Raw genomic sequence first — 26,940 nt, 5'->3', positions numbered from 1 at the left:
GACTATATATTTTTAAATGAATATATTTAACCTTTCCAGGTATTCTGCATATTCCTTATATGTTAAACATGTTAAAGGCAGATGCTATGCCCTTCCTAGTTTTTTTAAAGATTTGCTTATTTATTTATTATTAGAGAGAGAGGAAGGGAGGGAGAGAAACATCACTGTGTGAGAGAAACATTAATCGGTTGCCTCTTGCACACCCCCAACCAGGGACCTGGCCAACAACCCAGGCATGTGCCCTAACCAGGAATCAAACAGGCAACCTTTCGGTTTGTGGGACCTTCCAAGTTTTTTAAAAGCACATACCATTACAGCTGTATCACCATCACCATCGTCATTATCACCATGTTGCTTATGTATGAAGTTTCATAAAATGTATATATACATATATGTGTATATTGAGGTGAAATCCATATAACATAAAATTAATCATTTTAAAGTGAATAATTCAGTGGTATTTAGTATATTCATAGTGTTACACAGCCACTACCTCTATTAATAACTAGCTCCAAAACATTTCCATGACTTCAGAGTCACTCTCCTTCCCTTTCCCCTCAGTCCATGGCAACCACCAATTTGTATTGTCTCTTTGGATTTTTCTGTTTTTCATATAAATAGAACTATATAATATATGACCTTTAATGTCTGGCTTCTTTTACTTAGCATTATGTTTTCAAGGTTCACCCACATTATAGCATGTTTCTCTATTTTCATTTTCATGGCTGAATTATTACTATTTCATTGTATGTATATAGTTTATCCATTCACTCACTGATGGATTTTGGGCTGTTCGCACCTTTTTGCTGTTGTGAATAGCTGCTAAAGACATGCATATACATGCACTTATTTTCAGTCCTAACACATGGCTAGATTATTACAGTCACCACCACCCATATGGAACAATTCCAATGCCCTGAAGAATTCCCTGATGCTATCCCTCTGCAATCAGACCCTTCTCTGGCTTTCTTGGAGTAAGAAATTTAAGTAGTATCTCAACTATGGAGTCTGGCTTTCCTTAAGGGTATGGAATGGATTCCTTAGGAGTTAAATTTTCAGAATTAGAGACAATGTTGTAGAAGCCAGGGACTAGAAATACTTTATATGCATTTTTCTAAATTCAGTATTTTCAAGTTGGTAATTATGGTACAAAGAACTAAATTAAAATTACTAGCATACAGTTCTACACTAACCTACAGAAGCAAACTGTCAAGAATGCTATCTTAAAATATTTTATAAATTCAATGTGAAATTAGATTAGAAAGTTTTTTGTTTTGTTTTTTTTAATGAACTGATTTTTAATCCTCTTTTGTTTTATATGTACTTTGGGATTTTACATTTCTTCAGTTAAATATATACCAGTATTTTTACATGTTAATTTTAAAAGCTTAGAGCAAAGATTATTCAGTGTTCTGAAAACATAGCATGCACAATAAAATAACTGTTTGCCAGGAGGAAAAAGCCCTGTTGTCTTCTAGTACCAGTTGGTATTACGTAGGTTTGTTTGGTGTCTCATATCTTATTTATAGTAGTTTGGAACTGGAAACTAGATACTAAACAAACACTAATGTTCCATGGTAGCTTAACTATGCATTAGAGTCTTTCTTTGATCATAATTATTTTTACTTGGGTATATACCTCTATGAAACTAGGAACTTCTGAGAAACTGGCAACTTGCTTGAGTTCAGTTCATTTCTCTATATGGAAAGCAGTATGCAGCACATATAAAAGTACTCATTTGTTTAGATGATATTTATAAAAGTTTTATAACATCATTAATAAGTTACAAATTAATGGAAGATATTTAATGATATCAGTAGTTACTGAGAGAGAACTTGAGGAACTACCAGTATTGTTTGTCTTGCTGTAGAAGCTCCCCAGTCTTCTTCCTTTCAGGTGGAGAGCTTTTGCTGGGAGAAATCTCAGATCCTATGACTATGTTTCTTAAAATATTTCAGATACATACTAAATATTCTAGGACTCCAAGAATAAAGTCATATTACTAAATAATTTTAATTGTGTGTTTATTATTTTCTTGCCATTTAGCCATTGCTTGACCTTGATTACCTCCCTCAACATGCAGACCCATGCATAGGGATGGCTTGTTTTATACTGGGAGTGGCCTCTATTAGTTGGCCTGATTACTCCTTCATAATGACAAGGAGGCTTTGTGAATGAATTTTCCAAAATCTTACGGAAAATGATGGCAAAGGATGAAATGAGAAAAATAAATTATGCATCAGGTGTGTGGCTTTCAAAAGCTGATCTTAGTTAGAGCTCTTAAAAATCTATACCTGAAGACTTGCTCACCATTACTCTTTGAGAGGTAACATAAAATGTATCTGATATCAGCTGCTTTTACCCTATTTGGAAAATAAAGACTGTTTTGACTTTGTTGGTTATTTTTTTCCCTTTTATTGATTCTAGAGAGTGAGGAAGGGAGGCAGAAAGAGAGGGAGAGAAATATTGCTGTGAGAGAGAAATGTCAATTGGTTGCCTCTTGCATATGCTCTAACTAGGGACTGAAACCGCAGCCCAGGCATATGCCCTTACTGGGAATCAAATACACAATATTTTGGTTTGCAGGATGATGCCCAACCAACTGAGCCACACTGGCCCGGGCTTGACTTTGTTTTAAAAATGCATAGGAGTTGATTGACTGCAAACGTAAGTTGATTCATTCATTTGGTAAGCACATTTGGGTACTTTTTTTTTTTTTTTTTTAATGCCAGATACTGTGCTGGGCCTGTGGAGATTAATAAGATCCTCTAGGTTAGGGGTTCTTAATCATTCTTCCTGACAATTGTCCCTTTAGTAGCCTGGTAAAGTTTCTAAACCTCTTCTCAGAAAGATGTTAATGAACAAAATAAAATACATAGGATTATAAAGGAAACTCATAGTAAAATAGTTGTCAAAATGTTATATTTATGATATAGTAGTATGTACTACATATTAACTCATTAAATATTAAGAGCTAGCAGTGGATTTAATAAAGTATTGGAATTTTGAAGTAATAATAAGCATAAACAACTTTTCTAGTTATTTGCCTCAACTGTAGTGTGATAAAACTATATAATTCCTTTTGGTGCTGTAAGTTATGGGAACTGCTAATACCACTGTGGTTCATTGCCTACATTTTAATGGAAGGAAATGCTAAATTGTGATTTTGAAGTTAGTGAAAGTAAGTACATCATTTTCCCCCCTAAGTTCATTTTCACACTGAACCTCCTTCTTTTGCAGCTCTTAGTTTAGGCTGTGAAACTAATACTTGAATATGTAGTCATAGTGAGGATTTTGCTTTATCCGTCTTTGCGTTTTCATACTTCTATAATGCCCAGTAAAAATTAAGCAGATGACTGTAATATGTGCTAATAAAGCTGTATAAATAATTCTGATGGTATGTAAGAGATTACCTATGTTTAGTGATTTCCTCTATTAGAGGAGGTGGCATTGAGGCACTAGAATTTTCAGGTTAAGCAAAGTAAGGAAGAGGTACTTATAATTGAGACATGCTCATAGGCATAGCCTAAGGAAAGGGTATGGCAAGTTTAGTGATTACTGAGCGTTTCAATATTGGCAGTTTTTGATGAGTTTGACAAATGGAAGTCATATAATCATCACCACAATTGATACATAGAACATTTCCATCATCCCAAAAAGTTCCCTTTTACCCCTTTTTAGTGATTCTCCCCATCCTCCCATAGCCATTCCCTGACAACCACTGATTTTTGTTCCTATTGTTTTGACTTTTCCAGAATGTCATATAAATGAAACCATACATTGTGAAGCCTTTTGCATTAGATTCTTTCACTTAGTATAAATGCTTTGCGGAGTCAATTATGTTGTGGCACATATGAGTAGTTTTTTTCGTTGCTGAATAGTATTCTGCGTATGTGTGAAAGTTTTTAAAAACACACATACCTTGGCTCCAAATCCTACTATATCTGAATTCAGAAAGATATCCAGGAAATGATAATGTGTTGGAAACTGGATGAGATGAGGTTATCAGGGAGTAGAGTTCAGGGAGCTGACAGTGTCAGATGTGCACAGATTAAATGGGGGCATTAAGAGGCTGTGCTTAGGTAACTTTTTCAAGTTTGGCTTGGAAGGAAAGAAAATATGGCAATAACATGGAGCCTTTTAGAAATAAATGGGTGGGAGAAACAAATTAGAGTTATAAGAAACAGGCAAGATTGAACAAGAGAACAGAAGGGATGGGATCAACTTTGTAGATTTAGAGAGGGAGAGGAACACCTTCCATTAAGGAAAGGTGGGCAGGGGGTGATATGATAGGTGCTGTTAGAGGTAAATATAAGGATGATGGAGGAATGGTTATCTTAGAAAATATGTGAGCATTGATATGAAAGAAAGTAAGGAGTAATTGATAGTTTTGCAATAATAGAATGACCTAATGAAGTATTATATTTTCAGAAGGCAAGACTGGGATGAGTCGGAATAGGAGAGCCTAAAGTTAAAAAAAAAAAATAGCTGTATCTATGTATGTCTTGAGGGCTTGGAATTTAAGATTGTCATGAGAAATGGGAGTGATATTTTATATTTTTTTAAATCCTCACCTGAGGACATTTTTCATTGCTTTTGTTGGGAGTGGGGAGAGAGAGAGAAAGAGAAAGAGAAAAAGAGAGAAAGACACATTGATCAATGTGAGAGAGAAACATCGGTGAACTGCCTTCTCATATGCTTCGACTGGGAATTGAACCCGCAACCTGCAACCCTTTGGTCTACAGGACAACACTCCAACCAACTGAGCCACACCAGCAGGGCAGATAATAAGAGATTTTTGTGTGTGTGCTTTAGAGGTTATTTTGCAAATTGTTAACAATTTAAATTATTAGCTAAAAAATCTTTTGAAGAAAGATTGAATAAGTTAATGAAATTGGTGTTATTGAGGTAATGCTTAATGTTCCAAGCTTTTGCTTTTATTGTATGTGCCTTTAGAATCACCCTGTGGTTCTAAATTCACTTATTTTAGTTCTTATTTGTGAAGCCTCCTCTGAATAACCCATAGGACGAAGACTCCTCTAAAACCTATTTCTATATTTTAGACAACACCCAACTTTCAAGTATTAGCTTTAGGCTGATAATTGAAAAATAAAACATGTTAATTTTTCTTGTTTGGGAATTCATAGTACTTTAATATGATGATTGAATATTGGCTTTCTTTCAGATAACCTCTTGGTTCTCATAAGTTCACAAGCATTTTGTGAATTAAAAGAACATCAAAAACAGTGGCATTCAGATTGATTATTAAATATATAAAATACCAGCAGGTTGGTTTTGAAATTTTGCTTATATTTCTTTTATAACTTATAAGTTAAACTTATTAGCAAGCTACTGGCTAAAAAAGGGATACTACTAGGTTATCTGCATATCTTGTTCAGTTTTTCATGTCCTCAAGAATGCTGAGATTTTCTTAACATGAAAACAGATAAAAATCCATTTCAGAAATGGAGAGAAAAAAATAAAGAAAAAAGGATTTTACTGTAGAAACTGCCATTTCTGCTGCTGATTTTCAGAATTACACCTCTTTCCCTGACTTTTCAGCAGAGGTACATCCAGACACATTTTAGCTTCCTTTGGGACATCTTCATTTTGATATTCCTCCAGTACTTAGGATAATTATAAAATCAAATTGTTGAGGCTTCTTATTTCTACCACTGGACTATTTTGAGGAATGTTTAGCATTGCCCTAGTATTGCATTTAATTATTCACTAAATCTTTTAAAATGAAATTAATTGATAATAACCACCTTTTATTGTATATTTATACCATGCCAGCCATTGTGTTAAACGCTTTATACATATTAAGCTGCTCTAAATTCTTACAATTTTATGAAATAAGTATTATTTGCATTAATAGTTGTAGTATATGCCAGTACAGCTAATAAATGACAGAACTGGGACTTGTACCTTGGTCTCTGCTTTTAAAACTACTTAATTACTGTGCCATACCCCTTCCCATAAAGTAATGATTTGTGAATTTGTGTCTTTAAATTTTCTAAGTTTATATTAAGTATCCTAAGACTATGTCATATTTAACTGCATGGTTATAAATGTGAAACTTATTCTGTAAATTTATACTCCTGTAACACAGCACTGTGGTTTACCCTATGCATTGCACTGCTAATAAAAAACCTGGTTTGACAAAAATCAGAGGGCAGTATATACCAATCATAAACTCAGAGTTGGAAGTAGTCTTCTAGAGACTTTGACCCCAGAAAGTGAAAACAACTTGCCTAAGAAGTAAGACTCAAATCCACACCAATGTAACTATCAGGGTACAGGTTTGTAACAGAAACTGCAAGGTACAGTAAAATAAGATAAAACTATTTCTTTCTTATGTAATAGTTAAAAAAAAAAAAAAGCCCCTGGCTGGTTTGGCTCAGTGGATTGAGCGTCGGCCTGCGAGCTAAGTGTCGCTGGTTCGATCTTCCAGTCAGGGCACATCAGAGAAGGAAAACTCTGACTCCAAAAAACCTCCGCTGCCTTGCGGCATACCTCTTCAGGGGAAAGGCTAAGGGAGTAAACCCTGACAGAAAATCCGGAGCCGGAGTCCCTAAGGCGGTTTGACGTTGTAGTCAACACCGGCAACTCCTGCAGCGCACCTGAAGCCAAGCTGTATTGACTCCGTCTTTCCCTTGGACCCTTCAGCTGCGAAGAGAGGGGGGGTCTGCTGCATGGGCAACAGCAGACCCTCCATATCACCCTGCCCAGGCTCTGTAGCTTCAGCTTCACTGGAGAGGACACTCCAGCGTCATCGCAAGATGTCGATTCAACACGGGAGGAGACTGCACAGCCATTCTCAGCGGTGCAGATAGACTCTTAAGAAGCTACACCATCGTCTCTCGAGACGGACGGCTGCCGACGAGTTAAAAAAAAGTTGGTGGGTAGTTTTTGGCAGGCAGGCAGTGCAGTTGCATGGAGTCATCTGGTGATCCAAACTGGTAGGTCCTCTGGGACAGCTCTACCAATCTGGCTTCCCTTTCTGAGGCCAAAGAGTCTGCACTAGTTATTGATGTTTCTCAGCTGTCAGTAAAGGGGTAATGAGAGAGGAAGGAAAAGCTACTTGTACTTAAGGAGATAACCTAGATAGAAGTTGGACACACCAATTCCTCTTCTATTCCATTAACTTGAACTTGGTAATATGGCCGCACTTGGATGCAAGGGGAGCTGGGAAATGTAGTCTCTGGCGAGGTAGCCATATACGCCTGAAAACTGGTAGCTCTGTTATTTAAAAGGAAGGAAGGGAGAAATCAAACTCTAGAGAGCAGTTCCAGTTCTTAACCAGTCTTAGTTTGATTTTCAGTATGAGTGGCTGTAGAGATTTTATGATACAATAATGAAGTCTTAAATGGTGTCTGATAACAATGATAGGGCTAAATGTGGAGCATATGCTAGATAATACAAGGTAAATTAATGTGCCAAGCAACAGGAGAGGTTCATTAGGCCACTGTACAATGTTTATGTTTTCCTATAGCAAGGATCTTTAGTTGCCAAAGCAAGATTATGATAGGGGGGATGTGGTGAGGGTGGGGATTCAGGATTGGAAAATGTCCAAAAATAAATCTAGAAGGTATGGGATCTGGAAAACTGTAAGGAAGCATTGATATGACAGGCTGCAGAGAGTCCAACTCAGCCAGAAGGCATCTGGACTAGAAATAAGCAACCAGAGGGCTTGAGTGGCTAAAGGGACAGGGTAGTATGGAAAGTCATTTATTCCACAAGTGAACAAAAAAGATTTTTTTGCTTCTGTTTTTTTAATGACACTGGGCATGGAGGATCACTTCTGTTTTTGTTCTGCAAGCTCTATTCCCATTCCTGACAGACAGACATAGTACTTATTTGTGAATACGTTTTCTTTATTGTGTTGGTGGGCTGTGGGGGGGAGACCACCTACAGGTTTGGTGAATCATTGGAATAACTCACAGGACTCAGAATATAGTCATCTCCAGAACTAAAATTTATTACCGTGAAAGGATACAAAGCTTACACAAATCAGCAAAGGAAAGGCACATGGAGCACTGTTCAGACAATACCAGGTGCAAACTTTGAAGTGTCTTTTCCCAGTGGATTAACACAGGATGCATTTAAATCCTGACTGTCAGATAGTCTCCAGATTTTTATTGGGGATTGGTCAATCTGACTAACATGTACCCAAATCCTGACTTCCAGAAGGAATGCAGGTATTCAGCATAAATCACATTGTAGTTTAGTCATAGTAAGCCACACTCAATGACTTAGGGAAAGTTTCAGATGAGTTTAGGAAACTGTTTACCAGTCAGGTTCCAAGGTGCCAGCCAGAGGCCAGTCTTGTAAGAAGGCCTTTCTAAGGCTAGCAGCCTTAGGTCTGCACACTATTCTCTGGCTTTATTCATGCTGGTTTTCTAGGTTTCTTGTAGAACAAGTGCCTTGTCCACAAGTAGACACAGACAGAATTAATAGTTTACAGATTGCTTTCATTTATATTGTCTTATCTGATTTTCCCAGAAACCTGTGGTTGAGATTGGTAAAGGAGATAAATTTTATTTTATTTTTAAAAATATTTTATTTATTTTTAGAGAGAGGAGAAGGGAGGGAGAAAGTGAGGGAGAGTAACATTGATGTGTGAGAGATATATTGATCAGTTGCCTCTTGCATGTCCCCAACTGGGGGCTTGGCCCTGCTGGGAGTCTAACTGGAGACTTTCTGGTTCACAGGGTGGCACTCAGTCCACTGAGCCACACCAGCCAGGGTGAGGAGAAAAATTTTATTAGCCATTTTATGGGTGAACAAATAGATGTTTAAGGAACTTAAATGATGTCCAGAGCTTAATAAAGGTTGGAGGCCAAACTGTAATTTAAAAAAATGTAATCCTTATAAAAGGAGTTGGAGGCCAGGTTTTGTGAACTTCATGTATTTGAAATACTCTTTTAAAAAGATTTATGCATTTAAATTTGGTCAGCACTGAGTGAAAGTTGAAGGGAAGGGGGGGCATTTAAAATTAAATTGTTCTGGTAGTTCCCGTAAAATCTCCGTAATATTTAAGATATGGACCCCTCCTCCGAAATCTTGGGGGAAGAGAGAAAAGAGGATTGTATAGTCAGTTTATATTATGTTTAGAATGATTATTTTTTTGAGTATAAAGAGTTGGGAGAATACTAAATACAGTATCCCCTTTAGTGACTGTGTACCTCAGAATAAATATGAACAAGTAGGTGCTGAAAGAGATACTTCTACTTCATTCTCATAGAAAAAAAAAAAAAAAAACCACTAAAATCTTATGTAGTGTCTTGTTAACATTAAACTGTAGAAATTTTATCAGAGTTAATTAAAAAATTAGTTTTGGCTTATTGATGAAATGTCAACCAGAGTGTTAGATACTAGAATACAGCTGTGCAAAAGTAAAATACGGTCCTCTCCTCACAGGGCTTGTGGTCCAGTAAAAATGGAGACAGTAAACAGGCAATTACAAGAGTAATCTTTTAAGTGCCATGGTGGAGGATTCCAGTTTAGGGTTCTGTTGGGGGACAGAGAGATACTGGAGGCAAATGGGAGGGGGAACTATTCCAGATGTAGTGCGAGGGGATCAGAGTGATCAGGAAGGCTTCTGGTGGGAAGTGACATATAAACTGACACCTGAAAAACAAGCCAGGCTAATAGGGGAAGAAAAGAAAAAATGTATGCTAGACCAAATAAAAAACACAATGAAGGTTTGAAGTGAAAACTTTGCACTTAAAGAACTGATTGGAGTGGGTATGAGCATGGAGTGGGAGAAGAGAATAGGCAAAGGACAAGTCTATTAAAAAGTTAGACCTTTATTCTGAGAGCAGTGGGGTATTAACTACGGATTTTTAGTAGGTGAATGACATGTTGAGATTTCCCCACTTTGGCTGCACTGTGGAGAATAAATTGGAAGAGAAATCAGGAGAGATCTGGAGACTACGCAGTGAGATATTATAGTAGCTCAGACTAGGATGGTGGCAGTGTGGTTGTGATGGTGTTCTACCTGAAGACATTTAGGAGAAATTTTGCGGCCAGACTAGAGCTATAGAAAAGCATACCATCTTCCTTTCTCCAGTTACAAGTTACATTTCTCAGGGATCACTTCTTTGAACAGTTAATTGTGTATATTGTTTCTTATTTATCTTTCTCAAAAATGTGTAATGCACATACAAGCATATTGATGTTTGTTTGCCTCCACTCTGATGGTATGCATACTATTTGGAACCTTACTCTTATAATAATTACCTTGGAGCTCTTCATATACAGCTTTATCTCATCCTTTCAAAGGCTTCCATAGGATTCTACTGAATGAATGTATAGCTGTCCCTTAATATCCATAGGGGATGGATTTTAGGACGGAAACCAAAAATCTGGATGCCCAAGTCCCTTATATAAAATTGCATGCAGTTGGCCCTTCGCATCTGCAGGTTCTCAGCCATGAATTTCAGCTGCGGATGCAAAACACGTGGATGCCAAAGGCCAACTGGATGCAAAATATGGATATGGAGGGCCGACTACAGTGCAGTTTATCTGTCAAGTCTTCTGTTGGTGGACATTTTAGTGGTTTCTAGTTTTTTCCACCTTTAATACATTTATTGCTGCAGTAAACATGCTTGTATTATATATGATTAAACAGATTTGCATCATAGGTCTATTGTGAATGAGCTGTGAAACCTTAGATCTGTTAGATCTTGTGAAATCATTCAGTTTCCTTTTGTGGCTGTATGTAGGCTTGTAATGTACATGATCAAAAATGAAAAAAAAAACCAACTTTAATTTTTAGAGCAGTTTTCAGTTCCCCCCAAAACTGACGAAAAGGTATAGAGATTTTCCATATATTTCTGCCCCCACACATGAGGATGGATTTTAAAAGTTTCTGCCTCATGAATCATGGAGAAATTGCTCTAACCATTGTGGCACATATTTGTACAATATTTATATATATCAACAAGTACCAGTATTATTAGAATTGATTAAAAAGTATTATAATTAAAAGAAAGTTAGTTCTTGTAAGTGGGACAAGAAGGCATTACACTTGGATGAGACAGTACCATGTTCAGTAATTCAGAAAATGTTTATTGAACTCTTGATAATGTGTAGCACACTGTTTACTTAATTAAAAAAAATTCTCACCCAAGGATATGTTTATTGATTTGAGAGAGAGGAAGGAAGAGAGAGAGAGAGAGAGGAAGAGAGAGAGAAAGAAAGAGAAAGAGAGAGAAACATTGATGTGAAAGAGAAACATTGATTGGTGTTGCCTCCCATATACACCCTGACCCGGGATGGAACCTGCCTCTTTTTTGGTGTATGGGACAACACTCCAATCAACTGGGCCATCTGGCCAGGGCTTTTAATTTTTTTTTTTTTTTTTAGAGAGGAAGGAAGAGACACACAGAGGGAGAGAGGAGAGGGAGGGAGAATATCAAATTGTTGTGCCACTTATTTATGCATTCATTGGTGGATGTCTGTATGTGCCCTGACTAGGGATTGAACCTGCAACCTTGGCATATTGGGATGCTGCTCTAACCAACTGAGCTTTCTGGCCAGACAGAGCTGTAGCACACTTTTTTAAGTGTTGCAGAGATAAAACACTGTCCCTGTACTAATCATAGGGATAGTCCTATCTTACAGTTGAGGTATCTGAGGACTAGAGAAGTTAAGGCACTTTCCTGAGATCACAGTCAGTCAGTATGTGGCTGAGTTGGGATGTAAATCCAAGTTTGGCTGATTCAGAGACTGTTGTCTTTCATGTTGAATGTAGAGAATGATTCTTGGTCTTAGCATATTGTCTGTTAGGTTATGAACTGATAGCCCGTTGTATTAAGGCACTTCTGTTACTGCAGCTAGTTCTAGCAGCGTAATATACAGATGCACCCTTTTCTGGAGGAACATGCTGATACATGTGAAAATACAAACCCAGTGAAAGTGTTTTAAAAGCAAGCTGAAAGATCTATTTCATGAACCAACCAAGTCATGTTAACATGGTAGTTTAATGAAGTTTATAAATTCAAAAATAGTATTTTGTGTTAGATTTATCAAATAGAGTTCAGACTAGTGAGCCAATTTTCATACTGAACACTCTAGGTCCTGTGATCATTAGGGATTGCTTTTCCAGTTGTTTGTCATCTGTATAGAACACAAACTTGCTGTGGCTTCTAAGAATGTGTCTGAGAAGGCAGAGTTGAATCACAGGGAAATTGAGAAAAGGAGGTATATTGTTTATTAGATGAGCCTGAGTTCCTTATTGATGGGGCATTGTTGAAGAGTTGGATACTAGCCATGGTTGCCAAAGCACTGCACAGGACCAGCCCTTGTTGAGTTAAAGCACTTTTAAAAATAATTGGCATTGCTAGTCTGCACCAGCTGCCAGGACAGCACCTAGTTTACAGAAGACTTGGATTGATTTTTTAAATAGTATATTTATAGTAGAAGAGATAAAGGAATTGAAAAGTAATCATATTTGCTTCTATAAAAATCCCAGACTCTTTGATGAAACAAACGATAGGATGTTACTTGTGAAATTGTAAGACTGGGTGGATAGAGGGAGTCTTTTGCAAAAACAGATTTTGTCGTGGGCAATAGATTTCTTAAGGCTCTCAGTTCCCTATGGTCCTGTTGCTAGAATTAAGCCTTTTTGTGTCGCAGCATGGGGAGGCTTTTATTTGCGTTAAGTCAGACTTCTTGGTATGTCACCTGACAGTCTTGTGGTTTCAGATGAATATAGTTCATTGCTATTCTTAACCTGGACTGGCAGTTGTACATAACTGGAGTTTTTAGGGATTTTGAAAAGTGGAATTGCTTAAGAGAAATGGAGATACCATTAACATGTAGTGTTCAACTCAAGATGTTATTTTCAAATGTTGTTAACATCAAAATCAACTCAAATGTAGTTATAAATTTGAAGATACTTGCTTTAAAATATCTGAAATAAAAATATAAATGCTGTGGTTTTAAAAATACTTTTATGAAAAGTTTCTTAAAATTATGGTGATGAATTTCAGACTTCTTGAGAATGTTTAAGCAGGTGGTAATTATTATTTTAAAATATCTGATTTGTGAATACTATATATCAGTCCTTGGTATATGTGTGTCTTTTTTTTTTCCATAAAATTGACCTCATTTATTACCAGATGAATCATGTTGGTTACATAATGCAATTATTATTTGTGAATATGACTTATCATTCTTATTAGTTGATTTATAATTATAGTTCTTTTCATTTTTTATATTTTTTATTGTATTTTTTTCCCCATTATCATTTAGACCCCCAATACTCCCTGCCTCCTGGTATATGTGTGTTTTACTCTCTTTCTGTCATTCACTGCTCTTCTTTCTCATTTTTACATAGGAACATTGTAGATATTTGGAATGCATGTGCTTTCTTAAGCCTCATATACATAAGTAAAATTTTAAAACGACATTTGTGAGTTAGCTTTCTGATCATATCCAATTTTTTATAGTTAATGTTTATAATTTTACTGACACAGACCTTAATTTATATAGTAATGTTTTTGATGCTCTGTGAAGATCTTAACTATGTGTCCCCTCTTAGTCATTTATGACTCAAATAATTTGAATTAGTAGTGAATTTAGACTATGGCATGTTGTTTTTATATTTTAAATAAATTCCACCATTAAAGTTTAACAATGTGTTTTCAGTATGTTTAGCTCATTTTAACATTCTTTCAGTGTTCCACTAACGTTTTAAGTTCTCAGTTATAGAGACTTAATATCAGAAAGTTAAAAGACACATAGGTCAGGTACAGTATTTCAATTAGGTGTATGTGTTACTGAAAAAAACTATGATAGATATGATACATTCTGTGCTCTCATGGTATAGAAATTTATTCCTGTTACAGTTTCATTTCATCAAGAATTCATGTTACAGATGATTAGTTCATTTCTGAAATATTATATGTAAAACTTTACGCATATGATTTTTATACATGTTATATTATGAGGTAAATATAAATGAATTTTGGATTTTTAATTAATGCTGGTAAGAATTTATTTTTTGTTTTGTAATATTTCACATATATTATCTAATTTGATTAAATGATAGTAATCCTACAGCCAAGGAGTTGACTATACTTGCCATTGAATTCCAACTGACAATCATTAGGGTTTTCTTAATATTCTGGGTATAATTGAATTTACTATGACTAAATATAAACAGACTAAAGATTATTTTGTGTAGTGTATTTAGTTTATTAAAGTGTAATAGTTATTAAAATGTATCAGTTTATTAAACTGTAGAAAAATCAAATTTTTCTGATAAGAAAAAGGCCTAAATTGATAAGCTCTTTGGAACTGAGATTATCAAACAAACCATGGGATTGTGTACCTGTCAAGTTAGAGAATTATAATTCCTTAGAGAAATAATTATTATACATAAAGCCTATAAATATAGGCTTCCAGCATTAAAATGATACCTACTAAATAGTCATTCATTCACTCACTTATTCAACAAATTAATTGAAGTTCTGTTATATTCATGATCTCTTCCAGCCTTTTCCTTTAGTACTTAGGAAGATACTGAAGCATGAAAAGCCAAAACAATATATAAACTAAAATTTCTGATTAATAAGTTGTCAGTCTTGAAGGAATGTCCATTGTTTACAAAACTAGAGTGAATTATTTTGAAAAGCAAAATTGGTACAATAATGACATTTTGTTACTGATGATCCTACTTGCTTAAGATAACTTCTTTTAAGCACTTCTGTAATGTGTCACTTGTAGCAGAAATGCAATGAATGATACTCTAAATAGTGATCTACATTTTTATCTTAGTTATTTCCAGTACTTAAAATTATTTTATAATGCAATTTTTACATGTATTTTATGGTTCCTCTGGTTTTCTGTATATGCTTTCTCTAACTTTGGATATATTTTGACCTTAGGTTTTTTGGCCCCTAACTTAGGGGAAAGTTATTGAAGTGGGTCCTTGACTCTATAAAAAAACAGAGGTTTTACTGTCTGTGAACTGAGTAAATAATTATCTGATATATTTGTGGTTCTTTTTCTCATGCATAGATATTCTTTTGATAAAGACTATAATGAACTCATAGTAGCTTTCAGCCATAATATCTCAGTAACTGCATACTCATTCTTTTTAATTCTTACCCAGTGACATCCTTATTGATTTTAGAGAGAGGGGAAGGGTGGGATCTCATATGTGCCCTGGCTCAGGACTGAACCTGCACGTGCCCTGTCTGGGAATCAAACTTGCAGACAGTGCTGCAACCAACTGAGCCACATCAGTGAGGACTAAATTTTTTTTTTCCCTTAGCTCCCCTCTTCCTAGTACCCCTCTTCCTCCAGCAATCCCAGCCCCCTTAGTTCATGTCCATGGGTCGTGCATATAAGTTCTTTGGCTCAACCCTTTCCTATATTATTCTTAACTTCCCCCTATTTTGTACCAACCAATTATGCGTCTTAGTCGCTGCACCATTTCCCTATTTCTCCTCCTTCCTCCCAGCTGATAACCCTGCAAATGATCCCCACTCCTATGATTCTGTTCCTGTCTGGTTGTTTCCTTAGTTTGTTTTTGTTTTTATTTTTTAGATTCAGTTGTTGATAGTTGTGAGTTTGTTGTCATTTTAGTGTTCATAGTGTTGATCTTCTTTTTCTTAAATAAGCCCCTTTAACATTTCATATCATTATATAATAATGGCTTGGTGATGATGAACTCCTTTAAGCTTTACCTTGTCTGGGAAGCACTTTATCTACCCCTCCATTCTAAATGATAGCTTTACTGGATAGAGTAGTCTTGCTTGTAGACCCTTGCTTTTCATCACAGTGAATACTTCTTGCCAGTTCCTTCTTACCTGCAAAGTTTCTTTTGAGAAATCAGCTGGTAGTCTTATAGGCACCCCTTTTTAAGTAACACTCTGCCTTTCTCTTGCTGCTTTTAAGATTCTTTCTTTATCTTTAATCTTTGGCTTTTTAATTATGATGTGTATTGATGTGATCCTCTTTGGGTTTAGCTTGTTTGGGACTCTGTGCTTCCTGGACTTGTATGTCTATTTCCTTTGCCAAATTTAAGAAGTTTTCCTTCATTATTTTTTCATATAAGCTTTCAATTTCTTGCTCTTCTCCTCCTCCTTCTGGCACTCCTATGCTTCGGATGTTGGCATGTTTAAAGTTGTCCCAGAGGTTCCTAAGCCTCTCCTCATTTTTTTCAATTCTTGTTTCCTCCTTTTATACTGGTTGACTTTTTTTTCTTCCCTATATTCCAAAACATTGATTTGAACCCTGGTTTCCTTATCGTCACCATTGGTTTTGTGTGGATTTTCCTTCGTTTCATTTAACATAGCCTTCACTTCTTCCCTTATGCATTTGCTGTACTTAAACATATTCGTCAAGTCTGTGAGCATCTTTATCACCAGTGTTTTGAACTCTGCATTTGTTAAGTTGGCTATCTCCTTGTTTGTTAGGTTGGCTATGTCCTCATCGCTTAGTTCTCCCACTGGAATCTTGATCCATTCCCTCTAGGGCGACCTGTTTCACCACGTTGTGGCGCTGTGTGTTGGGGAGGAGTCTGAGAGGGAACAACGCCGCTTGCTCAGCACTTGCTCCTTTTCCAGGCACTTCTCCCACTTTCGTATGGGACTGGTGCCTCTAGCTGTTGCCCTGGCCATTGTTCCCAGAGTGGGTGGGTCTTCGGATGTTCTAGGACCGTGGGGGCCCTTTAAACAGGCAGACTCTACTGAGAGACTGGCAGTTTCTGTCTCCACCCCACCCCCACTGGTTTGCACAGTCAGAAGCAATGAGGTTTTATTGTTCCTGGCGCTGGAACCCGTGTGCTGTGTGGTCTGGTGTGGTGCTGGAAGCGCTCCCCAGGTGTCCCTCTGGACTTTTTTAAGTGTTTGTGTTTTTCTACCAGCCTGCCACTTCTGCTGCCGCCCCCAGCTCCGCCCCTCCTACTTGTCTGGATGAATATTTCTTCTTTATATCTGACTTTGTGGAACTTCCATGAAGTTCGATTTTCTGGAATGTCTGGTTGTCTCTAGTTTTGAAGTAGTTGTATTCTTTCTTAGTTGTGGAGGGAGACACAGCATGTCTGTGTAGGCCTCCATCTTGGCCGGAAGTCCTAAATTTTTTTTTAAACAGTAGAACGTATTTTTTTACTAGAAATGATTGGAAATTGCTGATATGTTCACAATTTTTTTTTTTAATGCACAGTAAAGATATCAAAAGGAATGTAACTGTTATCCGATATTATTGGGTCTTGCAGATTAGTGGAAAAAGTCAATTGAAGTGAGGAATCTAAAAAACTGTGCTGTAGCATTTTATTTTTAGCTTAAAACTTATACATTCATTTTCTGTCCTTTGCTGCTCAGTATGTTTTACAGAGGGAATGGTGAATGTTATGTCTGCATTATGGGGCCAAAATTTAAATGTTATGTAAAGTTAAAAGCACTGTAAGACATTTACTTTGCTTTGGCTGTGGTGCTTTGGGGTCTGCTGGCATTTTGGTGTTACTTTGGTAAAGCTCTTTGCTTGTCTCTTGTAGCCTAATTAGCATTCTCCTTTCTTTCCCTTCCTCACTCACTCCATTCATCCCTCCATCATCCTTTCCTTCAGTAATTTATCCTTTACCAAACTCAGAATGTTTTCCTGTACTGAGGGCTCTTTCTCTAATTCGCATGCATAGCTTTGAAACTTGGCTGCACTTGCTCTTCATTTCTTGCAGGAGCTCAGGGTATGAATAGGTTGTCAGAGTTAGTCTGCACCATCTTGTTTGTGTTCATTTCAGGAAGACAATAATGATGGATAAGGCTCAGGAAAGAAAAACTAGCATGGTACCAGGTATATAGTAGGCACTATACAAATAATTATTGAATGAATGAACTTAAAGTCTTCAGGTGTGATGAGTGTACTGTATAGTCAGAGATTTTACCAGACCCTTTCATGCTAAGTAAAAGTGAAACTATATGGATGATCAATTGGAATTAGGAATAGAGGAAGAAAAGAGACCAGTTGGTCGGTATTTATCTGCAAGGGCATAAAATTCAATTTTAAGATGATTGATGAGACAGAAGAGTTGGTCAAATAAAATAAAAAGGTGAATTAAAATTTAAGCATGACAATTGTTAATGTGTTGAGATACAGACTAGCATTTAGCTTAGTGTTCCTCAACCAATTTTGTTTGTTTTTTTACATTATTGTCCCCCTAACGAGCCTTTCTTAGACATTTTTTTCCCTTAGTCTCCACCCCTCTCCACAGAATTGTAATATCACAGATATACTGTGTATTTGCTTAGGTATTGTGACCTTTTGGAGGCCACATCTATTGTAGTATCTTAAGACTCTTTTTGGTCTCCTTCCTCCCTCCACAGCCCTCTGCCCCCAACCAAATTCGCCTCCTTGGAAGCCACATTGTTCTCATTGAGAATGCATGATTTAGCCCTAATTTAGCAGTTAGTAACATACATTATAGGAATTCATATGGTCTTCTAGGGAGCAGCATCAGTATGTAAAGGTGTCTATTTCAGTATGTTTATTTTCTGTTAGCATTCTTTGAAGGTGTCAGATAAAAAACATGCAGAGCAGATAAGCTGGCATAAACTATAAATAACATCTATGTGGAGTCTTAAAATAGTTTGTGGTTCATCACTGAGTACTTTTCTTACTAACATTTAAATTAATATGCTGAACACAATAGCTTAATACTGAGGAAAGTTTTGCTATAGAATACAGATTTTTTTGTGAAGGGGATGGTGTACTTACCACTGTTAATGATTTGACTTAGTTATATCTTAAGTTATAGTTTGATGAAAAGAGGCAACACGATGAAGTGGAAAGCATAGTGGATTAAAAATCCGAAGATTTAGGTTCTAGTATAATAAAGGATTATTCCAAACCCTTTGAGTGCTGATTAGAAGCAAATACCAGTGAAAGATTAGAGATGGGAGTGAAAGGAAGGGGAAAGACCAGCTGGCACAGAAGAGTGACTTTAGGTAGGCCATTTTTGCTTCTCTTTCACTTATTTCATTTGAAAACTGAATAAATTTAGGATTACTATTACCATTTAAAATTATTTGCATATTAAAGGTGTCACTTTGGGTTTATTGTTTGTTGTTTAATATCATGTTCTCTTAGTGTATTTGAAATAGAATTAATTTGCCAAGCAACTTTTTGGTAACATTTATTTATACTCAGTTTCATATGCACATACGTTTCAGATTTCACACTTCTTTCCATTATAACATAAGGGAATCATGGCTTTTTTAAAAAAATTCTATTTCAGGTGTATACTCTGAAGACTTGAAGAAGTACAGATGACTTACCAGATAACTTTTGATCAGCTTTTTTCTTTTTTCTTAAAAAAATTTTTAAATATTTTATTTTAGAGAGAGGGGAAAGGAGGGAGAATGAGAGGGAGAGAAAAATTGATGTGTGAGAAAAACACCCATTGACTGCCTTCTGTATGTGTCCGGACTGGGGACTGAACCTGCAACCCAGGCATGTGCCCTGGCCGGGAATCGGAACTAGTGATCTATAATGGAAATACGTGGTTTGGTTACATAGTGACATTTTTTCCCTACAGTGTTCTCCTTTTAAAACTTGAGGTACAATTTACACAAAATGCAGACATTTTAAGTGTATAATTTGATTAACTTTGGAAAACCTATACACCTGTTTAAAACTCAATGAAGATGTAGAAGAGTTTAGTCACTTCAGAAATTTCCTCCATATACCTTTCTAGTCCATTCACCTCACACCCCAACCCTGGCCAACCACTGTTTTGATTTCTATCACCATACATTAGTTTTACCTGTTCTAGAACCACATATAAATGAAATTACCAATCTGAATGCTTTTGTGTCTGGACTTTTTTACTCACCAATGTTTTGGAGTTCATCTACGATGTTGTGTAATCAGTAGTTATTCATTGTTATTTCTGAGTAGCATTTCACTGTAGGAGTGTATCATGATTTATTTATTTATTCTCCCATTGATGAACATTTGGGGTATTCCTAATTTTTTGTTACTATGAATAAAGCTGCAGAGAACATTTTGTGAAAGTCTCTGTGAACATACATTTTCATTTCTGTTGAACATGTACCTATGAGAAGAATTGTTGGGTCATGGCTACCAAGTAATTTTACAAAATGGTTGTGTCCTTTTACACTCCTACCAACAGTGTTTTAGAGTTCCAAGTGCTTTATATTCTTACCAGCAACTGGTGTTATTATTCCTTTTAATTTTAGCCAATTTAAGGGTTGTGGAAGGGTTTTAATTTGTGTTTCTCTGATTATTAATACTGTTAGCATCTTTTCCATGTGCTTTGTTCATTCACTCATATGTCTCCTTATGTGAAATGACCAAGTCTTTTGCCCATTTAAAAAAGGGATTGTTTATCTTATTGCTTTGTTGGAGTCCTTTGTAGGCTATTTATAAGTCCTTTGTCAATTATATACATTGCAAATATTCTTCCAGTTCACGACTGGCATTAAAAAAAAACCTGTCTTTTCATGTGCAGGTTTTAAATTTTGATGAAGTCCAATTTATCAGTTTTTTCTTTTATGCTTAGTAACTTTTGTGACTTGTTTAAGAAATCTTGTGTACCATAGATTGCATAGATACTGTTCTGTGTTTCTTTCTAAAAGCTTTATAACTTTAGCTTTTACAAATACTGTTATTTTAAAATGTTTAAACTGGGGAGAAAAGCATTATAACTTTTAAATTATTGTTGCAATAATTAAAATTCACTCTTTTAAAGTGTGTACAATTCAATGGATTTTTTTTAGTAACGAAGTTGAGCAGCCATCACCACTTTCTAATTCCAGAACATTTCCTCACCTCATAAAGAAAAGAAACCCTGTACACATTGCAGCTATTCCCCCTGCTCACTCCCACCCTCCTTCCCATCTTGGACAACCAGTAGTTTACCTTTTGTTACAATGGATTTGGCTATTCTTGGCAGGCCATGTAAATGAAACCACACAATATGTAGCCTTTTCTGTTTGCCTTCTTTCACTTAAGGCAGCTGTCCCCAACCTTTTGGGCACCAGGGACTGGTTTCGTGGAAGACAATTTTTCCATGGACTGGGGTGGGGGGACGGGGAGACAGGAGGCGGAACTCAGGCAATAATGCAAGCATTGTCCACAGGTGGGAAGGAGGGAGGGTGGGGAACCCTGTCTTTGGGCATAATGTTTTCAAGGTTCATCCATGTTGTAGCCTGTATCCTTTAAATAGACAAATAATTTTCCATTGTATAGTTATTTCACATTTTGTTTATTCATTCATTAGCTGACAGATAAACTTTAAAGTTTTTAAAGAAAGTTTATTGTTTCAGATTGTGGAATATTATAGTTCACTCTGGTGCTCATGAAAAACTTATTTAGTGCTTGTAGTATTGCCTTTACTTGGGGGGTATGTAATTTTACTCATTTAATGTGTTTGGGACTAGGGATTCAGAGATGAATAAGCTTTGCCTTCAGGGAGCTTTTTTTCCAAAGGAATACACAAACATGTAAACAGATAAATTACAGTACAAGGTGGAAAATATAATTAGCTTTATAATCTCAAGTAAGTGTAATCTCAGAAGTCAGCAACTAACTATACTGGAATTAGTGGAGGCTTCCAAGAAGGTGACATTTGAGCTAGATCTTTGGGAATGAAGAGGAGTTTGCCAAAGTGATTGAGGATATTTCAAGTAGAAGTTTGTACCAGGGCGTGGAACAGTTAGTAGTCTGGTATGTCTTGGCACCTTTGCAACAAGCATCACCAGTGTGATGACATTATGGGTAACATGAAGTAATTCTGGAAAGGCAGATCAGGACCAGATTTTGAGCATCTTTACATCTAAGCGAAGGAATTTGGATTTTATTCTTTGGGTGTCTTGGGGTTTAGATGAATGAAATGGGGATCTGCTTATTCAAGGTCTATTGGAAGATCTCACATACATCAAACACCCAACTTCTCATTCTCTTCAGAAATTTATCCATATAGGCACTTAAAAAAAATGAATATACCACACCCACTTCCACAATATCCTCTTGCTACTACCTCTGTCACAGTCTGCTGATTTCTTGTTTTGATTTATTTTATCTGCCTCTTACCTGAAATTATCATGTTTATTTCTTTACTTAGCTACTGCTGTCTTTTTGCTTCCAGAGCAGATTTTTTTTTCTCTTTTCACCCTAACCTATATTTGGCACATTGTTGGCACATATCTATATTAAATGAATGAATGAACTGTTCTACCTCTTAAGTCTTAAACTCTAGTGTTCTACCCTGTGATGATAGTCTCCTGTTCCTTATCTCTCTCTCTCCCCACTGTTTTCTTCATGTTATTTCAGCATTTTGACTGCACTGCCTCCATGTTCTTCAACTCGGCTAGCCTCCAGCCTTCATTATCTTCCCTAACTAGCTTAGATTCCACTCCACCATTTCAGCTGTATTCTCATCAGTCTTCTGCTCCATTCCTCGATCCTCTCCCCTTTCCTTTTGTTCCATCTACCTATCCAAATCCTTACCTGTTCAGTCTTACCCAAATTCAAGCACATGAGTGTTTGCTGGAGAAAATGACCTAAATGTTTAGTTTGTGGCTGGTATATTGTCATAGTTTTCAGCCTCATGTAGATTTCCAGCGTTTCCTAGAAATCTTGTTTCCTAGTTAACATATTTTCTTTCTCATAACCAACACTGTTTATTCTCTATTATTCTCACATTTTACAACCTTTTCTTTAAAATAAAATATTTTATTTTTTCTTAGAGGGAAAGGGAGGAAGAAAAAGAGGGAGAGAAGCATCAACATGTGGGCGAAACATCGGTTACCTCTCACACATGTCTCACCTGGGGACTGACCCACAACCCAGGCATGTGCTCTGACTGGGAATCGAATCTGCGGCCTTTTGCTTTATGAGATGGTGCCCAACCAACTGAGCCACACCAATCAGGGCAACCTTTTTTTCCTTTTCCTTCTACTTTACAAAGGAAATAGGGCTTTTGGACATTAATCCACTCAACATTTTACCTTCCTATCTAGAAATCTTTCTTTACTCATGTCCATTTTACCTCCTTTTTGCCATCGGGCAGGGGTTATCCTTTCTTCTGTTTGAGGCTAAACCTTTCACCTGTGCTCTATAACCTGTGTGACTCCTCTACTGCCTCAGAAGCCTTGCTTCTTTACATTCTGTCATCATTATGTAAACATGTCCAAATGTGTCCTTTTAAATAACAAAATAGCTGTCATTCTACTTCATGATTCCTTTTCTTTCTCTCTTTCCTTGATAGTTGTTTAAAACTCTATTTTTTGTTCTCATTCACACTCTGTCCACTGCATTCTGAGGCCTGTACTTTTTACTCCGTGGAACTGTCCTTGCCATGATCACCAATGACGACTTTGTTTCTAAACTTGGTGGATGGTTTAATGACTACCATAGCATTGCTGTCTCTAAAATGCTCTATCTTGTTTTCCACGAGACCACTTCCTGATTTTCATTTTTTGTCAGTCCTTTTAGTTTCCTTTGCATAACATCAAAGTACAGTTTAGTAAATCAGTTCAATGAGCAAATTAGTGTGGTATAGGATGAATCTCTGTGGTTTAGCTTGAATGTCTAGGAGGGTCTGCATCAATTTTGACACATGGACATTAGCTAAGGATTAGACAGGAGAAAATTAAAATTGTATTTACTGTCAAGAGTTTGGGATAAAGTTTTTTTTTTTAAATTCTCACCTGGTATATGTTTTTATTGATTTTAGATTAGAAGAGGGAAAGTGGGGGGTGGGGAGAGAAACATGAATCAGTTGCCTCCTGTATGCCTCCCGACTGGGGATTAAACCAGCAACCTAGTATGTGCCCTGACAGGGAATTGGACCTGCTGTCTTGTGTACAGATAACACTCCAGCCAACTAAGCACCCTGCCAGGGCTGGGATGAAGATGTTTCATATTGCTAGGTACAGTATGTTTAACCTGCATTGATAGGGTTAAGGTTTGGGTTTTCTTAAGGAAATAAAGAAACCCGACCAAGAGCTGTGACTGATGGATTGTGAGGAATTGACCATTCAGCTTAATGTAACTGCTGACAAACAGTCCTGGAATGACAGTTCTCCTATTTCTTAGGAACTGTCCCATCAGTTGTAGTGTCTTCAGTTCACCAGACTAGTATGCATAGCTTATTGTTTTCTCTCTTTCCCTCTCCTCCCTCTCTCATTATATTAATCTTTTAAATGTGAAATAAAGGCATTATAATAGTACATAAAACAAATGCAGTGGCCTTTTTATTTTATTTTTTATTGTAAAGTGAATATCCATTAAGCATTATATAGTCAAAATATAGAACATAGAGCCCCAATCCACCTGGCATGTCCCTTCCTGGTTACACTTCCATCCCACCCCCACCTTACTCCACGAGGTAACCTCTCTCCAAACTTTGAAGCCATCACTGCATTTTCCTATTAGTTTTAAAAACTGTACAGCCCAGGTAAAACTTTATCTGATTTAAATCTTTGTATAAATGGGAAAATACAGTAGCTTTGTGTGTGTGTGTGTCATTGTGTGTTTTTGCTTACCACTGATGCTTATTGTGTTTATTGGGTAGTATTTATTTTGTAGTCTGAATATTCCATAATGTATTTACTACTTCTATTGATGAACATTTAAATTGTTTCCTATTTTCAGCTATTATGAAAAGTGCTGCTGTAAACATTCTTGTATAATGTTCAACTTTTCTAGAGTGGAATCACTGGAATCAACTTCAGTTTTACTAGATTTTGTCTATTTAGTATGTAACTTAAAAGACTGTCTCTAAAGAGATTATGGGAGTGTTTACTTACACCAGCTGTATATCAGAATTTTGTTCATCACTTTTTTTACTTGTTATTGTTCTTATAATTACTCAACTGCTGTTTAAACTGAAAACAATTTTTGTTTTTGCATTTCCATATTAAAGAAACAGTAACAAAACTATTTAAAAATAATAGCTTACTTTTATGCCATGAGAGTTCATGCCATGATATCCACGTGTTTTTATTATATTAAATGTACTCACATATTTTTAAGTTAGCTGTTTTAGATGATGAGTATATTTCATATACACTGAGTGATACTTGCCACAACTTTTATTATTACTTCCTAATCTAAAGTGTCATAGCTGTATAAGTTTTCAACCCTCAACTAAATGGTTGTATTTTATAAAAAGATCTACTATATATTCTTTAGCAATAATACAGCTTTGGGTTTTGTTATATAGGTTTTATTTCTAGAAATTTATGTGGAATATTTATTGAAAAACGCTAATGGATTTTTATTTTTCTTTAAAGTTGGCCTTTGCCAGAATTTGATCCAAGCCAGATTCGACTGATTGTGTATCAAGACTGTGAAAGACGAGGGAGAAATGTCTTGTTTGACTCCAGTGTTAAGAGAAAAAATGAGGACATATCAGTGTCGGTGAGCATCATTATTAATTTGGTTGAACTTTAATGTCAAATATTTTAACTCAAGACAGTGAGTAAAATTTTGATTATGGTACTTTGGTTTGTTACTGTAAAACATCTTTGCCAGAAAAACCAAACAAACTCTTTTTTGCCAACCCAATATTATGAACAAAACATGTACAATGCTTATGCGATTCCAGAGGAAGGAACCCAGTTTTCATCATTTTGTGTGTAGGGGTATTAAGGAAAGTCTCACTGAGGAAGTGAAATTCAAGCTGAGATCTGAAGACTTTGAAGGCATGGAATAGGAGATGAGTATTCCTGGTGGTAGGACCAGCAAATGTGGTCTGCAAAGTGACCTAGGATCCTGGTGAATTGAAGAAACTAAATAATGCCAAGTCTAGTTGGAATGATAGTAATTAGTATGTAAAGTAGCTAGAGATGAAGCTGGAGCAAGATGGAGCAGGAGCTAGTGTATTTAGGACCCTATAGGTCTGGGTTAGAAATTTAGATTATATGAAAAGGCAGAGGGCATCCATTAAAGGGGTTTGGTTTACATTTCAAAAAATACCACTTTTGGTAGCGAGCCCAGAAGTAAACTCATACAGATACATGATCCATTAGTTTATGATGAAAGAGCAAGAATATACATTGGGGATAGTGTCTTCAATACATGGAGTTGGGACAACTGGACAGCCACATGCAAAAGAATGAAACTAGACTACTGTCTAATACCATACATAACACTAACTCAAAATGGATTAAAGACTTAAATGTAAGACCTGAAACTTTAAAACTCCTAGAAGAAAATATAGCCAGTAAGCTCCTTGACATCAGTCTTGGCAATAATTTTTTGGATTTGACACCAAAAACAAAGGCAACAAAAGCAAAAAATCAACAAGTGGAACTACATCAAACTAAAAATCTCTGCACAGCAAAGAAAACCATCAACAAAATGAAAAGGCAACCTCTACTGGATGGGAGGAAACACTTGCAAATCACATATCTGATAGAAGGGTTAATATACAAAATATACAAAGAACTTATATAACTCAATAGCAACAAAACAAAACAAAAAAAACCCAAAGAATCTAATTAAAAAGTTGGGCAGAGGATCTGAATAGACATGCTTCTTAAGAAGACATACATATGGCCAACAGGTACATGAAAAGGTGCTCAGCAGCACTAATCATCAAGGAAATGCAAAGTAAAACCACAACGAGATATCACCTCCTTTTAGAATGGTTATTATAAGAAAGACAGGTGTTGACAAGGGTGTGAAGGAAAAGGGAATCCTTGTGCACTGTTGGTGGGAATGCAAATTGTTGCAGCCACTATGGAAAACAGTATGGAGGCTCCTCAAAAAATTTAAAAATATAACTAACATATGATCCAGCAATTCCACTTTTGAGTATTTAGGCAAATAAAATAAAAAGACTAATTTGAAAAGATATATGAATGCTACATTCATTGCAGCATTATTCATAATAGCCAAGACATGATAGTAACCGAAGTGTACATATACAATGGAATATTATTCAGTTGTAAA

General features: G+C 36.2%; 1 protein-coding gene across 2 annotated transcripts in view; it reads left to right on the top strand.

Moving 5' to 3' along the window:
- Positions 1-26,940, top strand: part of FNIP1 (folliculin interacting protein 1) — a 134,966-nt gene that overhangs the window by 27,243 nt on the left and 80,783 nt on the right. For both annotated transcript variants that reach the window (XM_090288012.1, XM_090288011.1), the window contains exon 2: positions 25,278-25,404. In XM_090288012.1, the coding sequence (XP_090144138.1) occupies positions 25,278-25,404 (127 nt within the window). The remainder of the gene's footprint in view (positions 1-25,277; positions 25,405-26,940) is intronic.

The sequence above is a fragment of the Furipterus horrens genome, unplaced genomic scaffold (genome assembly GCF_987537825.1).
Source record: "Furipterus horrens unplaced genomic scaffold, mFurHor1.1.pri manual_scaffold_10, whole genome shotgun sequence".
NCBI classification, from domain to species: domain Eukaryota; kingdom Metazoa; phylum Chordata; class Mammalia; order Chiroptera; family Furipteridae; genus Furipterus; species Furipterus horrens.
This window is presented reverse-complemented; position numbering and strand designations above follow the sequence as displayed.